Source organism: Vidua chalybeata, chromosome 25, assembly GCF_026979565.1.
Source record: "Vidua chalybeata isolate OUT-0048 chromosome 25, bVidCha1 merged haplotype, whole genome shotgun sequence".
Lineage (NCBI taxonomy): Eukaryota > Metazoa > Chordata > Aves > Passeriformes > Viduidae > Vidua > Vidua chalybeata.
In genome coordinates, this window is record NC_071554.1 from 3,947,110 (window position 1) to 3,964,466 (window position 17,357).

General features: G+C 46.7%; 1 protein-coding gene across 4 annotated transcripts; it reads right to left on the reverse strand.

Annotated features, from left to right (window-relative positions):
* Positions 1–308: 308 nt before the first annotated feature.
* On the reverse strand, positions 309–17,253 carry MTF1 (metal regulatory transcription factor 1). 4 transcript variants are annotated; one of them, XR_008434864.1, is made up of 12 exons: positions 17,177–17,253; positions 16,440–16,904; positions 11,979–12,217; positions 11,171–11,302; positions 10,591–10,664; positions 9,481–9,614; positions 8,874–8,951; positions 8,199–8,301; positions 7,095–7,654; positions 6,222–6,288; positions 5,585–6,127; positions 309–4,723 (listed from the first exon to the last, which is right to left on the reverse strand). XR_008434864.1 is itself a non-coding variant. In XM_053964792.1 (11 exons), exons 2-11 carry the CDS (start codon positions 16,851–16,853, stop codon positions 5,733–5,735), a joined length of 2,193 nt encoding a protein of 730 aa, XP_053820767.1. In that variant the 5' UTR covers positions 16,854–16,904; positions 17,177–17,253; the 3' UTR covers positions 309–5,732. The 4 variants fall into 4 exon arrangements, 2 of the variants coding, with proteins under 2 accessions (XP_053820767.1, XP_053820766.1); XR_008434865.1 differs by having other exon boundaries at positions 4,942–6,127; XM_053964792.1 differs by having other exon boundaries at positions 309–6,127; positions 7,095–7,651.
* Positions 17,254–17,357: the final 104 nt, after the last annotated feature.

Sequence of the window (17,357 nt, forward strand, 5' to 3'; positions counted from 1 at the left end):
CGCTGCGCTGTGCAGGGCCCTGCTCTGCCCCTGCCGAGCCCGGCCTGCCGGCAGAGAGAGCCGAGAGGAACCAGCAGCTCCACGGCATGGAGGGAGGGCTGCCATGGGAGAGGCCCCAGCTCTGGGTTTCAACTCCCACCCGCACCTCACGGGACCAGAGTGGCCAAGCTAGGCCGGTGCTGGGAGAGGGAGGAGGAGAAAAAGGCAAATGCTGCCTTTCAGGGTTGGAATTCCTATTCCTAATGGGACAGGGCATGACGCTCACACTCCTCTCCCACAGAATACTCTCAGGAAAAACTATTATAACACAATGTTTAAATAAGCATTTAATTAGGATTCCATTAGTATTAATATTGCTTTCAATTCCAAAAAGGTTAATTTCCACTTCTTTGCAGATATTTCAAAGTACAATATTAACTTCATACAAAATGAGCAATTAAGCAAACACCATTATTTCACATTCTTCAAAAAATACAAATTCATATTTACTCTTTTGGGTTTTGGAGACGTTCTTCCTTTGGAAGTACTGTACCTGTAACTAACATCTTCACATTGCTCAATATAAGCACATTTGTTGCCATGTTTCAGAGTTAAATAAATTCCTTTATTAGCACACACACATTCTTGAGAAACTGGGGTTTAGTTCAGCTGTCTCCAAAGCCCCAGGCAGTGCAGCCCCCCAGCCCCAACAGCTCAGCTGGAGCTGGAGCTGCCCCCGGTGTGGAGCCAGGCTGGGCTTTGGGCTGGGTGAGGCAAAACAGAGCAGGGTCAGCCCGAGCAGCGGGAGGACAAGAGAGTCACAAACCAGGAACACCAGCGACTGCAACTACAGCACTGCAAACACACCCTCGAGTCTGCTGGAAAAGGTCATGTGAAAAAAATCTTTTTAAGAAAAAGTAGAAACTGCATTTGAGAAAGTATACACTGCATAATGAACCAAATTTTGGCCAGCTTGCACACCACTGCAGCATGGTGTGGGGTTTCACCTAGTTCCAAAAACACACACTTAGACTAGGTACACTACTACATAAATATCCAGTTTAATTTGCATTTCTCAGTGCAGACACAGAATCCAACTTCTAGAACATGTGATAAGATATCAAGACAAGACACAAAAAAGTTAAAAGTTCAGCCCTGTCCATGAGAATTGACTACAGGTAACATTTATAAAAACTCGACATTGCTTCCAAAATACGTTGCGGAAAAAATAGTATACAATTAAAAACTCTGCAGTCAGAAATTCATAGGGTTTATTAAAGACATGCTCTTCTTTTTTGCCTTACAGTCCAAACTGACTCCAACAGTTCTGCCCCGCTAGCTCAGGTAACTCCTGCCAAGAACTTTTCACCCACAGATCTCAAATCATGTCATGGAGACAACACCCTGGCCTGGCTCCGTGGGGAGGATCCGAGGCAGCGCGAGGTTCTGAGCCCTGCCCGGTGTCTCCCGGCCAGCGGTGGAAGCGAGTTCGTGACAGCAGAGCTCCTTTGCTCTGCCCCACTGACCCAGCTGCCTCACCTCAGAACAACCCAGCAAGAGCTGCTCATCTCTAATCAAGGACAGCTACCCTGGGCTCGGCTCCCCCTGCCGCTCCATGCCAAGGCTGGCTCCAGCCCTGAACCCAGTTTATCTCGGAGGAGGAGTGCTGTAAACAGTTCACAGCGTTGCTGCACATCAGGACAACATTGTGGATGCCTACAGCCGTGCCACCCCCAAGAAATAAGGCAGTAACAGGACATCAGAAACCATCTTGAAGACAAATTTCGAAGGTGCAACATGCCTGTTTGAAAGCAGCTTGTCACTTGTGTTCCCACGTGGGTGACAGAACAAGGACAGGGGAAGAAGGACACACATCAAGGGACACGGCATGTCCAACAGGAGTGACAAGCAGCCCCCAGAAAGCATGAGAGAAAAGGCTGCTGAAGCACAGTGCTCTCAGAGGGTTATTTGCATAGATTGGACTTTGCTAACGATGCATAATTTGTCTGGGGCACGGGGGAAGGGCAGCACAGCACCCACCACACCTGTTCTGTCAGACAGACACACACGGACCACGTGGGACAAGGATCTTTAGCTACAGGTATTGCACCAAGTTAAGTGCTCATCTTTGCACACCCCTGTTAACTTTTACTCAGAGCAAAAATAAACTTTGTGAAAGTATATACAAAAGAAATTGCAGCAATTGGGTTAAAGATAAAATAACCTAAAGTGCATTTTAGATACCAGTATGAGGTTCTGCAAACTTGTCTTCCTGGGGACACTCAGCATTATACAAGTGTCCAACTCGTACTTTGTTCCATGTAATTCAGTACCAGCATTCAATCAGTGCTGATTTTCTACCCCATCCCCCCACCCCCCACCTACAAGCACAAAAAGCTATTTCTCCAACCTTCAGCTGCACACCAAGTCTGCTCGTTTGGGTCCTTGCTTGGTGACCAAAGCTACCAAAGTCAGTAACTTGACCCCCTCTACATATTTGAGCTTCTACACCCATCTAGAAACTATGAGTGACCAAGTAAACCCCCACTAGCACAAAACAGGTGACCTAGAACAGTGCACTTTTGCTCTCTAACTGATAATTAAAGGGGTTCATGCAGACTTTGTAGAGGCAGGCACGCTGTTCCCAGAGACTCCAACACATTTACCCTTTTCTGGGGATCCAGGGCAGAAACTCTCCCTTTCATTAACAGAATATGCTAAATACTGGGGCAGCAAGGAGAGGACAGGAAAATCTCTGGCCTTGCAGAATCTCAGGGCTTTGCTGCAGCTGCCCTTGATCTCCTCCCATCCCAGCATGGCACAGACTGCCCTGGAGCACAGTCTGATCACACAGTACTAGGGATGATACAAATGTGAAAACATCTCAGACACACGCAGCACAAACACTCTGGAAAGCAGATGGGACGATAAACAACAACAGCACACACCTGTAAAACACAGTGGATGCACAGCCCATGTGCTCACAGAATCACATGCTCCTGCCTCAGTACAAGCTTTAACCAGTTCCACCTGAATTGCAGCCTGCCTGATGCATGTATAAGAGGGAAATGGCAAACCCAATGCACCAAAGAATGAGCAGGACATAGTGCTTTTCCTGGAACACAACAAAAAAAACCCAGCAGCTGTGAAGAGAAACAGCAGAGATTGACCCTGGGCACTGCTGCCCATCACTGCAGCTTCACACTGAGCTTCCCAGTTCAGAGACTCTGGTAGTTTCTTCTACTCATTTCAGTCACAAAAGAGTTTCTGAAGATGCTCTCTGGTCCAACCAGGAGCGTGTTTTAGGTTGACTAAGTCATAAGTAGCAAAAGTAAAAAAGCCTCCCTAAAGGCTGTGAAGGCTCAGAAGCGGTTGCTAAATTGCCCAGCTGTCACAGTGCAGGCCACATCTGGGACCCTTGTCCCCCATCAGAGGTAACCCCCACTGGGGAATCTTCACACTCCTGCATCAGCAGTCACCCACAGGCACACATCCACACCCACTCACCCTCAAACACCACAGCTGCACTTGGCCAAAGAAAATACCCGAAGCCACAGTGAAGAGGCACCAGAGGGACTCCAGGCAGTGCTCACTCCCCTCCCAAGTGGAGCTCTAGGCAGAGTAGCTGGCAGGAAACTCCTCTGCGAGGACAGTCCCAACCATGCAGGCTTGGGACTATGTTTTTTGTGTTCAAAGCAGTTCTTGCTGCCACGCAACTCAACTGCAGCACAAAATGAAGCTGTAGAAAAAAAGCAAAGGAGCCACCACCTTGCTGCCCTCCTAGGATTGCCATGACAGGAACAAAACAAGAAATGCTTTGTTAACCTGTTTTGTGGATGCCAAACCTTGTTGCTGCAGGACTCATAGCCCTGCTACAACAGCCCTGCCACACACCCAGAGGAAACACCACCAGCATGTGTGATGCCCTCGAGTTCATCCCTGCAGCTGCCAACACCGAGCTCTCTGCCCTGGTACAGACACGCGGTGTGTCCCAGGCACGGAGTGTTCCTGGCACACCCGTCTGCCCTCACGGGACATGGTTCTTTCCCTTCTGCACCTCACAGAAGCTGTGTAGGAGGGGAAGGCCAGTTCCCTTCAGTCCCTTTCCACCCGTGCCTGGGCAGTGCATTCTCAGGGGAACAGCAGAGAAGTGGCTGAAGCCAGTCTCAGTGTTGGTCAGGGTACACTGAGCATGTCACAGGAGGATTTAACACCTGCTGATCACCAGGCAGCACTCACAGGGTTCTCCCCTCCCCAGAGGTACAGAGAGCAGCTCTGATCAAACACAAAGAGTGAAAGACCTCTATCCACTACAGTTTGTATTCCTAAATTGAGTGCAGGACACTTCCTACTAATTGGCTTACAGTCATTATCTTTGTATCTCACTAATGACAGCACTGTAAACTGAATAAAGACTATTTAATATTCTTTCCTTTAACACAAGAAAACTGATAGCCAAAGCGAGAAAGATGGATAAAAACTATAAAATCACATATTTTAAAATAATGCAGCATAAATAAACCATTTAGAATGAGACTGCATTTATTGCAACATTACAGGCTTTTTGGTGGAAGGTGGGGGTTTGGATTTGATTTACCCTGAGTAGGTTAGACTATAGACTCTCAGTTTGATATGAAAAACTATTCTGTTGTGTAACATCTTTTAGCCAAGAAATAGCCCCGTGCACAAAAAGCTGGCATTGCAGTAGGCTGGAGGCAGAGTCAGGCAGAAATTCTACAGCTCACTGGAAAAAAAAAAAAACATGTATGGACAGCTGAAGGACAGACTCACTGAGTTCAAACTGAATTTATGTTGAATCTTTCTCAAAATTTTCTTAAGGGTTGTTCTTCACAAAAGATGAGAGTAACCAGCAAAGGCACCATGCTCCTGATTCAACAGGGTTAGCATGATGACTTGTTGCTGAACAGAGCCTAAGAAATCAAAAGAGCAGCAGGCACCAACCTGACCCTCACTGCAGCCTTTGGAAAGGCCAAGAGACTCTGGAGCCAGAGCCAGCTGCGGCTCCGACTGTGCTTCCATGTTGTGACACAGTGTCTGCAACACACTTGAGTCCTAGTGGAATTAAATTAACAGATCTATTAGGGCCACAAGGTACTTGTGCCCTGCTGAAATAAACTCCCCCAAAGCTCCTGGAGGCTTCAGTAAGAGCATCAGTACACAGCAAAACCAGGCACTAACTCCTCACCAGGTATGTGACAATCACATTTAAATCACACTGCAGATAAATGTTCTCCCCCAGCTATGCATTTCCTCCCCCACAGCCTCCTTTCCTGGGCTCCCCTTTAGTGCATGGTTAGTAGAGACATGAGAGACAGGAGAAGATTAGAGACCCAAGAAGTTGTAACAAAGACCCACTTGCTGCCAGTACCTTAATCCCAAACATAAGTGATGTGCAATTGGAGACAAAGTAACCCCCTTTTTCCTTTTAAAAATCTTTTTGCACACAAGTAACCTTAACTTCTGTGTTCACATATGACAAGCAAAAGTGACAGACAGTGCAGCCAAAACAGTTCATATATAACTTAGCTATTTCTTTTTTTTTTACCTTTTCTTTTTTTAGATAGAAACTCAAAGGTGGATGTACCTGGGACGTGACTAAGATGACATCCGTGAAGCAGAAATAAGCCACAAAACTTCCAAAGAGGAAGGAGGAATAGGAATCAATCCTTCAGTTTCTGCTTCTAAGGAGAAGGCTTTTACCCTCCAGGTGCAAAGGAAAATCTGGAACATCTTCACTTAGAGAAGCTGCTATTCAAACCAATTTCTTCCTCACCCTGCAGTAGTGCTTCAATTGGAATTATATTAGACGGGGTTTCAGGGCTTTGGAGGGACAGGAAGTCCGATACATCCATGGCACTTAATGTTTCAGTCTGGGAGTCTGAAGGGTTAACTATCTGACTGCTCTGCCCACAAGGAGGAGGAGCAGAGGAGGAAGGAAAGGTCTGAGGCTGCAGCTGGGAAGCTGGCTGCTCCAAAGCTTTTGAATCAGGTGAGGAACATTCCTTCTTAACGGTGGAGGTGGCTTTGTCCTTGGCAGAGTCTCTGCAGGCACACTGGCACTGGCAGGCCTCCTCCTGCTTTATAATGATAACAGGAACGCTGAGACCAATCTGCTGAACAGGGTTTCCTGAAGGTGAAACAAAGACAAAACACAATGGAACTACATAATTTCACAGCAGGGAGAGAGAAATCAGCTTTGTTCAATTCAGTGTCACACTTACCTGTGTTACCAGCTACTGGTAATGCAGTGGTAAAAAACACCTTTTCTACTACTTTTGGAACTTGTGGCTTTAAAGAAAACAAAACAAAACAAAACAAAACAAAACAAAAAAAAAAAAAAAAAAAAAAAACAAACAAGAAAAAAGTGTGAATGGACTTGAATCAAATTTCTGTTGTTCAAACTCTAAACAGCAATTTACATATTCCAAAGGGACACACAGGAAAACTGAGCACAACTTTTGTTTCAGTGGTCCTAATGATTGGGCATAACATCCCCTGCATTATTTGCTGGCGAACTCAGCTTGTGGGTTTTGACAATTCAGTGACTGAATTCTCAAACACTGCTGTGTGTGCTCCCACTGCCTGTACCTACAGCTGAGAGCCTAAGTGGCACCAATACTGTCAAAGAGAAAACTCCTGAAGTTTCAGCTATCCTGATTTACTGGAAAACCACAAGCATTCTCTTTCCAGAAAATCTCTTTTCATTATCAGTCAAAATTAGGCAGAGACAGAGATTACAAAATGCCTTACAAAACACAACCTCTACAGTGTCTTTTCTGCTTCTATGCATTAAAAGCAATACATTAAGGTCCATGTGTATCCTCAGGCCTGGTGATGTCCTGTCCTGGATAAACACACTGACACCTGCTGGCAAGTCCACCACGAGGAGAAAGAAGACAGTAAGATCTTTCTGCACCCTGGGTTTCTCTGTGCTCTACTTATTTCCCTCTCTATTCCAGGGGCTGCATTGGTGATATGTATACACATTAACATGCCACGCATTATACTACACTGCATCCTGGGGTTTATCTTACAGGTTTCACCCTCTCCCTTTTCAAAAGCAAGGGTTCCAAAGCCCAGCTGGATGTACTGACCATTTGTTCTTGGCTTTGTGGGGAACCAGTGGCACCATTTAAGATCCATTGTAAGTTCTGCTCTCCCATGACAATGCTGGACTGCAGAATGGCGGTGCTTGGAGAAGGAGTAATGGTTATAGTGGGGTTACTGGTCAAAACAGGGTTTGCACCAACAGGCACAGTCTGAACTACAGCTGGCAGGGGCTCAGTGGCACTCGGGGCTGTTGGGGCAGGAGCCCCAGCAACCACTGACAGTCCCTGAACAATGGGCTGCGGCGGAGGCTGGCTGTGCTGCAGGAAGTCTTGGTGACTGGCTGCAAACGGTGTGCTGTGAGGAACAGGCACTTCTGGGGATTGTAAAACAGTTGCAGGATTCCCAAACGCAGCTGGCTGTGAGCTGGGTGCTATGGAGGAGGGAGCAGCAGGTGCTGGCGAAGCTTGCAGCGCCGCCTGCGCGGGCTCAGGGAGGCCGAGCTGCAGGACAAGGGGGAGGGACAAGGAGGCTGCGTCTCCTGCTGGGGGCGGGACCGCAGCCACCGAGTCCGCGTCGCCGTTAAACCCTTCAATCAAGGAAGCTGCTGAAAGAGAAACAGAAAAAATATAAATACATCTGTTCTCATTTGGTCTGAATTAACTGCTTTTTCAATGAACTTATCAGCTAGCTCATGGATTTTTACCAAGTAAATAATTACCACGTTCTTAACTTCAGAGTAGTGCTCAAAACCAACCCTAGACATTGAAATCTAAAAGTAGCTGCAAATTCAGGAAGTTGGTAACACTGGGCTCTACACTGAGCCTGATCAGGCTCATCAGCTCTCTCTAATAAGCCTTTTATCAGCTGTGCAGCAACTTCAAGAAAACAGGATTATGTGGACTGCTTGAGAGCTCCTGTGCCAGTACAGCAGGACAGTGTGCTGGGTCACCTCCCCTGTCACTGCCTGTCACACCAGGCATCCCAACACCAATGAATTTCAACCCTGAAATTCATTTCAACCCTGAAGTTCTTTTTGCTTCTTAGAGTTATGTTGGGCCTTAAGCTTCAGCCTGAAATGCTGAATTCAGTACATGCATGCAGAGCTGTCAAAAAGTTCTCTTTAACAGCAGTGCAGATACAACTGGTACCTGTCTGCTGAGAGTCATCCTGGTTTGCAGTGTGGTCTGGGCTCTGAAACATAGACTCAAAGATGCTTGCTGGTGAGATTGTGCTGAGGTCCTGTCCATGTGTCTGACAAACAGAAAACAAAGAGGAAGATATCAGACAATGTTGTATCAGGTTCAAGCAGTGTGTGCATGTCAGAAACACTCCTCCAAAGAACCAGCCACCCTCAGGAATGGCAGCACCTATTACTTACATGCTGTAAATTTACACCTAGTTTTTATTACCTGTAACCAAATTTACCAACATAATGAGCAACCTCTACAAAAATAAGTAACTTCTTCAAAAGTAAAATATATTCCTCTGCATCCACTCTCTGTTTAACCCTTATTTCTTACAGTACTCCATCAGAAACAGACATCAATTGGCTGCTTGCAGAACCTTTTCTGGAGCAGAAAAAAATAGCTCCCTTTTGTATCCTGGACTATGCAATTCTAGCCACCCACACTGCTCAAGGAGCAGAATACACACAGAGCTGCACCCTGCTCCCACACCACAGCACAAAGAACAACACAAGAACACTGTTATGGTAAAATCAGATGCAGAGCTTTCTACAGCAGGTTGAACTAAGCACTGCACATTTTGGAGGACAAAAACCAAAACTCAAATGAGGATGAAGCAATTCCAGGACAATAACTCACTGGATTAGAGTTCTCCCGCAATTCTGAATCTGTTGATATGAGGCTTAAATCACTCAGACAAAGTGAGTGACTTGTATCCTGTGAAAAAGAAAAACAATTTGGATTATGTATTAAAACAATAATGTCAGAAATATTTTAAATTAATTTTGAGAGTCTATGCTTTGCTTATATGGGATCCAGGATCTCAGTTCTAAAATCAAAGGAACAAGATTTTTAAGCAAAGGATATTTAGCAGCTATCAAGGATTCTTAATATCTCAGTCAAAGTACTTCCAAAAAGTCATATAACCCAGAATTCTAAATTAGCATAGGAACAAATCAACTTTTAGAAAATAATAAAAAATAAAACCTTCCCAGTTATTATTTTTAGTTAGTATCTATTTTACTTCACATGTTTACCCCACAGTATTGATTCCAACTGAAGCACACACAAGGAAAGCAGCCTGATGGATACAACTGCCCACATGCACACGTGGCAAAGTGAGCACTTCGAAAATCCCAGTCTTAAATGTTACACCTTAAGAACAAGCTGCAGAACAAATGATTTCTTCCCAAGGTATGGTTTATATCCACCTAACACAGAAACATTAAGCAGAAGTGCTACTAACCTCAGACACATTGTTACTGGAAAGTGCATTATAGGTATGTCCCTTCTCATGACCTTTCATGTGACTCTTGAGACTGTACTGGGTACTGAAAGTCTTCTCACAGCCATTGCTGGGACAGAAGAAGGGTTTCTCCCCTAGAGGCAGCACAGAACACATGTAACAGACTTAAACATCCTATCAGACACACACTTTTAAAGCACCTGGCAGAGCAGTATTTCATACAAATATGTTGGGGAATGGCTGCAGGAACAGGGCCATGGATCAATGGAACAATTGTTCCAGCAATCCTCTGCTTAAAACCCCAAAACAGCTCTGTGCCTGGGAATCATTACACTGTGCTTGGCCTAAGAACAGCACACATTGCATGTATAGATAGAACGATATTGAGATATGAGTTGTACAAGAACAGCATGTAAAACAAGATGTACTTAGTAAAGTACAAAATGTATCAAGTTAGAGGATGAAGAACTTAGATGCAGCTAAAACTGCAGGTAGGAGAACATGGAACAATGAACCTTTATGAATTAACCAATGAGAAGCTTGTTGCTGACATTGCTTGTAAAAGACTATATAAACTGACAGGATCTTTGAATAAATCGGAGCTTGCTTAACAATCATATTGATTGTGTGCTTGTCTTCCCTCTCCGCTCGCGGCACAAACAAGATTTGCAATGCCTCTTCACACATTCATTATTCCTGGCAGTCCTGCAGGTGAGTGCTTCCATCTCACCATGAGAACTGACACGCAAAACAATATTTAATTGTTATGCATCATTACTGGTACATTTGTGAAAACGTGTTCATTGAATTCAAGACCTGTCCAGCATAAATTTAACTGCACAAATGGAAAATCTGGATTGGCCTGACGCAGGTGCAGGAGTTTGCACTTGGCCTTTTGAAACTCATGAGGTTCACAGGGGCACACTCCTCCAGCCTGCAAAGGTCTCTCTGGATGCCATCCCCTCCCTCACACGTGTCACCTGAGCCACTCAACTCAGTGTCACTCCCATATTATATGTAACTATAAATTCCTATTAGGATTCTGAGAGTTGGTATAAACTTAACAAGCTCAATTAAAGAAAATTAAAAAAAAAATAACACAGAACTTACCAGTATGTGTTCTAACATGTGTTTTGAGGTGGTGGCTTGCAGCAAAAGCCTTCCCACAGCCATCATGCTCACACCTGAATGAGGCATCAAAGGAGAGTCAGCATCAGCCCCCTTCAATGCATTAGCTACAACCTTAAATCATGCTTTGCAGTAGTCCCAGGACTCCAAAAAGCAGGCCCAAAGCTTTATTAGCTAACAGCAGCTGCTATGCATGCTACACACATCAGAGCAGGGCTGTGAGTAGGACTTTAAAATCCAAGGATGAAGGCAGTATTTGGAGGAATGGAATACACATTGCATCCCAGCAGAGAACAGCAATGTGCTTTAAAAGACACTCACCAAAGAACAGGTTTATGTTTAAAAAACTACCTTAACTATATTTGCCTTTTAGGACAATCACTGCACCCACTGTTAAAGGCAGGTGGGGGAGCTTGAGAACGAACAGGCTCCAATGCCAGCAAGCCACCTTCACTTATTTCTCAGGAGAATACCATTCCATTCAGAGCAGTAACAGCTGCTTTTTGGCACAGGTGTCTCATCACCTGAGCCACAGAAGCCAGAACACCAGCCAGCAACTCACCGAAATGGCTTTTCTCCTGTGTGTGTTCGAATGTGCTTCCTCAGGTCACTGTGCGTTGTGAAGTATTTGCTGCAGCCTTCTGATTCACAGTTAAATGTTTTCCCTGTGTGAAGCCTTTGATGTGCTTTCAACCTAAAAAACATGTCCAAAACATCCCTCTCAGGACTGGTGGGATAAGACAGACCTGGCCTGAAGCAAGCAAGCCTCATTCTTTCAAATGTACAGGACAGGATCAAAGGCTTAATATATCCTGAGCAGAAGGTAATGAGCTCATGAAAGTGACTGCTATCAGTTCCAAAGTCCTCCAACAAGTCTGAGAGACCCTTGTGCCATGCACCACCTTCAATGCTATTGGAATATAAAGAAGTCACCACAGTTCTGTCATCCTACCCTTTGGACAGCATTGCCACACCTGAGGGGTTTATATTCATACCTGCACATGGAAGAAGCAAAACAGTTCTGTTCAAACATAAACACAAAGTAGATGCAACTTGCAGAACAGCAACAGTCACACCTACAAGAAAACTCGCCAGAGCCTTCCCACCTGGAGTGCTGGACACCTTCTCACCTGTACAGTGTTGGAACACCCTCTCACCTGTTCAGTGCTGAGCACCCTCTCACCTGTTCAATATTGAACACCCTCTCACCTGTACAGTGCTGAACTCCCTCTCACCTGTACAGCGTGTTGAGCATCCTATCACCTGTACAGTGTGTTGAACACCCTCTCACCTGTACAGTGTTGAACACCCTCTCACCTGTACAGTGCTGAGCACCCTCTCACCTGTACAGTGTTGGAACATCCTCTCACCTGTACAGCGTGTTGAACGCCTTCTCACAGCCCTGCACGTCACACTCGAACGGTTTCTCCTTGGTGTGCACCCGGACGTGGATTTTGAGGCTGTAGGAGGTGAGGAAGGCCTTGCCACAGCCCTCCTGGTTGCACACGAAGGTGTACTCCCCCCGGTGGGTTTTCTGGTGCGTGCGCAGGTTGCCAGCGGTGCTGTAGGTGCGGGGACAGCCCTCAAAGGTGCACTGGTAGCGCTTCACCTGGAGGACAAAATGCTGCATGCTTAATAATTTTTAATAATTGCTGGAATCCAGACATGGATTTAGTCCTTTGATGCAGTCAGACATCAAAGACAGTGGAACAGATTTTGATCCCAAAGCCCCCACAAAAAATTTACTTAATTCTCTGACAACATTTCTGCTGTGAGGAAGGAGTGGCGCATGGGAAAGCAGCTGGGCTTGCAGAACAGGAATCTAACAGAAGGGGGGGAAAGGAAAAACACAATCCAAAATGTTTCTAGCTAAAAATCTGATGAAACAGTTGGAAAGAACATTGAGGAGCCATCAAACCTGTCCACTACCCACATGTGTAGCACCTGCATTTTAGTCTGATGCTTCCTGCAGAGCTACTTATTTGTGGAGCAGGGAGACAAAGGAAAAATGCACTGTCACAATGCTCAAACCCACTGCCCTGTGTGTTGAATTCCCACCAACACCTTGAACAAAACAGTTTTTACCATCTCCCATAGTCTAACCACCAGTCCATTCATTACTTCACTTTATCCCAAAGCAGCCTTCACTGAGCCTTGTTCTTTCCTTCTGTGGCTACTGAAACAGTCAGTGCCTGAAGTGAAATGGATCACATCAGGTCACAAGGACACCCAAACACAGCTGTCACAGAATTCTCAGTAGGCCATTGAGATCCTTAGGACAATTTCACATGGAACTAGATTTGGTACCTTCCCCACTTCTGCCACAGGCACAAGGGATCATTTAGAAGCTTCCTGTGTGCAAGTGGTAACACCTAATGAAATCTCATCCCCTCCTGTGAAGCAGAAGAAAACACTCCCGATCTGCCTGAATAAAGTTATCCTCCACCATTAATTACCAGACTGATGGCTTTCATTTGACTGTTAAAGTTCAGAAACCTCAACACCTAATAGTGATTAAGGAGCCCAAGACAGGACTTTGCTAGTCACACCAGCTATAAATCAAATTCTAGACAGTTCTCCATAAAGAAAGAGAACTAGCTTCTTGGTTACTACCAACCTGCTTTGTAGGGGACAAAACTGCCAGCAGGACTCATTTAAGAAAATTCTATAAAGCTGAGTGATCTTTTGTGTGTCCCAATCCATGGTCTCTTGTTGCTCCCACAACAGGCTGGCATTCACCTTCACCTTGCCTCAGTAAAACCTTCATATGTAGAGAATGTTAAACCCTCCTGTGAGACACACAAGAGACCTTTACACAGGGCACAGAAATACCACAGTGTGCTGGGTTTGGCTGGGATAGAGTTCATTTTCTTCACTTGTATAGAGCATGTTAGGCTGATGATATAGAGATAGATTTTTTTAGTGCTTCTCATTCCACCCCACCAGAAAGGGGCTGGGGGTACACAGGGAGTGGGGAGGGGACACAGCCAGCACAGCTGACCCTGACTGACCAGGGATATCCTAGACCATAGGATGTCATGCTCAGTATAGAAAACTGGGCAAGGAGGAAACATTTTGTTCCCCAGTTTCTGTTTGCTGGAGCCCAGCTTTTCTGGGCATGGCTGAGCTCCTGCCTGCCAGGGGAAGCAAGGAATTAATTCCTTCACCTTTTCAACTGGTCACTCGGCATTCTCAGAAGGGAATAGTCATTTCACTCTAAGCAATCTGCCCTTACAGTTCAAATCAGGCAGAAGTTAGCACTAAATGCCCAAGAATTACAATGCGGTTAGGAAGCCTGGCTATGCTGAGGCAGGCACAACAGAGGAGCACAGAGCAGTAACACACCAGCAGCAGAAAGCACATTTTATTACATGAGGAGGGTACATCATCCTCCCCCAGGATCACCAGATCCAGTACAATTTGTGTATCAGTGCTGAAGTAAATGTTCCTTGTTACAGCTTTAAGGCAGCTGGAAATTAACACTTTACAGAACATTCCCCGTGGTACACAAGGGATCTGACACAGGCAGGAACTACCTGAAAATCAAGGGAGGGTTCAGTAAAGCTTTCCAGCTGTTTACATTTAGGTCTAGAAGAAAAAGGACAGTATTAATTACAGATTAAGCTGTCACTGCCCATGTGTAAGGGAAGGTGGCAAGTAGCACCATCAGTTTAATGGCCTCAACTCTGACAATTGCCTTGCAGCACTCTCCCTCCCTCAAAGGCCAAATCTTTATTTCACAAATCCTTCTGAGCACACCACAGGCAGCAGCAGCAATATCACCACCACGTTCTGAGCAAAACAAACCTTTCTGTGAAGCACCACAGCATTTAATTCTCTTTTCACATTAGCACATCAACACACTGCACGCTGCTCATACACACAGAACCAGCAGATATTGATTTGAAAGCTTCGCAGGGACAGCAGCAAGAGCTCCAGGCTGCCACAGCACCAGGGCACAACAGAAAACAAACAAGGCAGCAGAAGCCAAGCCCTGGGCAGGCAAGACAGGGCCCAGGGACTTTGAGGCTGTGGCTTTTGGTCAGGGACACTGAGGTGCTGCTGGAAGAGACGTGATCCAGCATTTACCTCAGAAATGAGAACTCGTTGTGCGATAGCCAATGGGTCTGGAGAAAGCAGAGCCTCACACCCTGGTTCAAAGTCTACAGTAACTGCTCTGTTTGCCTTTAACTCTTCCTGAGCTTACCATGTTCCCCCTAAATGGCTACATTTTCTGTGTCATCCCTGAACAAATAACTGGATTTGAAATACAAAACTGTAATCATGTTTGTTGTTATCAACAATTACAGTGAGATTTATAACAGAATAAAAAAAAAGGCAAAAGTGCAAAATCTCCTTTTTAGCTTCATAAATGTCTAAGGCTGACCTGAAAATGTAAGACTTTAAAACAATTATCTCAATGTTGCAAACGTTTTGCGAGTACCCAAGAACAGAGCTCTTGATTTTCAGAGCTGACCCAGATGCTTGGGAGCTTTAGAACTTTCCTTTCCTCACCTCCAGACAATTTACCACACCTTTGAAACAGCAGATAAAAAGGCCTTTCACACGTGCTCAGGGCTCAGTGCCACTGCTTTCACATTATGGTGCCACTGCTCTCTGTTCTGGGAAATTAGTTCCAGAAATGGAAAATAAATTAATATAAAAGCATTTCACTAGGAAATTCCACATCCTACAAACCTTCTCTAAAAAGCAAGGGTGAAAAAATGAAGTCAGTTTAATTGCACATGCAGCCATTGACCCTGTTCAGCTCCCACACCCTGCTCTGGGAGCAGCTCAGGGTCCCACACAGAAGAAAGTGAAACACTTCAGCAGCTGCTAAGGTGAGTAACTGACAGCAGGAGGCTCAAACAGGCACACCTCAGCCCAGGAGTTCCCCAGCTGCAGAGCTGACCCCCCCAGCCCCATTTCCGAGCACGCAGCCACCACTCTGTGGTGACAGCTCTGTGCTGAGGGACAGGACTCAATGTCACAGCCTGTGCCACTGGCACTGCCACCGGGACTCACCACCCCACACATGACTCAGGCAGGCCAAAGGAGGAGCACTAAGCTGTCCCTGAGCTGGTGTCACAGCCAACTTCCCTTTGCTCTTGCACTCAAACAGAAGAGCCCCAGGACAAGCCCTCCCCACTGTGCATCCAGAATCCATTCCATTGTGCATTCATCAGGGAAGCAAAATTAAGAGTAAACTCCATTTTAACCATGCAGCCTGGCCCGAGTTTTCAAAACACATCAGATGGCAACTTAGAGTGGCTATCTTCTTCTCACAGTCTCCCTCTGACACAATAAAACTACAAATAACTTAAAATTTGGCATCTCACATTTGGTACTCCAGCTCCCAGCAATGCCCTGGCCCTTAACTGTGACCTGAATGTGCCTTTCTTGAGAATGTGGCCAATCCCAGAGCAACAGCTCAGGTTATTTCAGCTGCCTCTGACCTTACAAAATAATGACCTGAGCAGAAAAAAACCTGAAGATCAGTAAAATCACACACAAACACGTGCCAGTGCCACACCCTCCTGCCATCCAGTGTGACCAAGTGCTTTCTGTTAGGTTCCTAGGGCAGGTGGTGTCAGAGGGAAGAGGGATGGTCCCGACAGCTCTGCTGGGGATGACAACCAGAGCAGATTTATGCTCCATTACACAAAACCCCTCAAAAACGAGCAAAACTACTGCCCCTCTCCTGAAAAAACAACAAAACTGCTGCCTCTCTCCTGAAATAAACAGCAAAACTGCTGGCCCTCTCCTGGAAAACAGCCCATTTTCAAAGCCTTTAAGGTGCACAAAGCCTAGAATCACGTTTAGCTACTCACCTCCTTACGCTTGGTTTCTGGGCACTCAGACTGCAAAGTGAGCGTTGCTCCTTCGATGTTTCTTGGCATGGGAGTTGAGCCAGGATTTATTGTTAGGTGAATCTGATCTGGAGAAATAATATGTTGCACATAACCTTGTGACATCCCTTCATGATCTGCTAGTAAATGAAATCCTTCTTCGTGACCCTCGGGTAAAAAAGGCAAGTGGTCACCACACTGTCCTTCATCCTCCTCATCCTCCAGCACGCTGTGGTCCTGCTCTATGAGCACAGTTGTCCTGTCATACACCGTCCCGGACGAGGAGGACACCAGCCCGTTTTTGTCAGGGAACCTCATCATATTTTCATCTTGGGCTAAGTCGTCTTCCTCCGCTTCATAGCAGATGGCGTTGCCCTCGGGACTGTTCTCGCCCATGGCTCCGCGCCTCTCACCGCGCTACCGGGAGCTCCGGCCGGAACGGCTCATCTGCAACACAACGAGCGGCGGAGGGGAGGTCAGGAGGCTCGGCCGGCCCGGCCCGGCCCGGGCCCCGTTCCGCTCGCAGGCACAGCCCCAGGGCGGCCGGTGACGGCGGGGCCGGGCCGGGCCGGGCCGAGCGCCGCGGTTCCGCCCCGAGCGCGGCGCTACCTCCACCAACAGCCGCTAGCGGTGCCTGCGCGAACCGCACTGCTCCGGGCTCGGCTGGGCTCGGCTCATCCTCCCTCCCTTCTCCCGTCCCACTCCCTCCGCCCGCTCACCGGGTGCCGGCGGCTCCTTCCCCACCCCAGCGGCACCATGATCGTCGCGACCCCACTTCCGCTTCCGGCCGTACGCGGCACGCCGGGAGCGCCGCGCCCGCCGCGGGGGCTGACGGGAGGAGGAGGGCGGGCGGAGCACGGCGCCCCCTGGCGGCCGCGCGCGCCTCACGGCCCTCAGCGA

Excerpts from the sequence above, each read along its gene's own strand:
- MTF1 (XM_053964791.1), bottom strand. The coding sequence starts at position 16,853 with ATGGGCGAGAACAGTCCCGAGGGCAACGCCATCTGCTATGAAGCGGAG. Across the intron at positions 12,218-16,439 it reads CAGAAACCAAGCGTAAGGAG|GTGAAGCGCTACCAGTGCAC; the intron begins GTGAGTAGCTAA and ends TTTGTCCTCCAG. Across the intron at positions 6,128-6,221 it reads ACCAGTAGCTGGTAACACAG|GAAACCCTGTTCAGCAGATT; the intron begins GTAAGTGTGACA and ends TTTCACCTTCAG.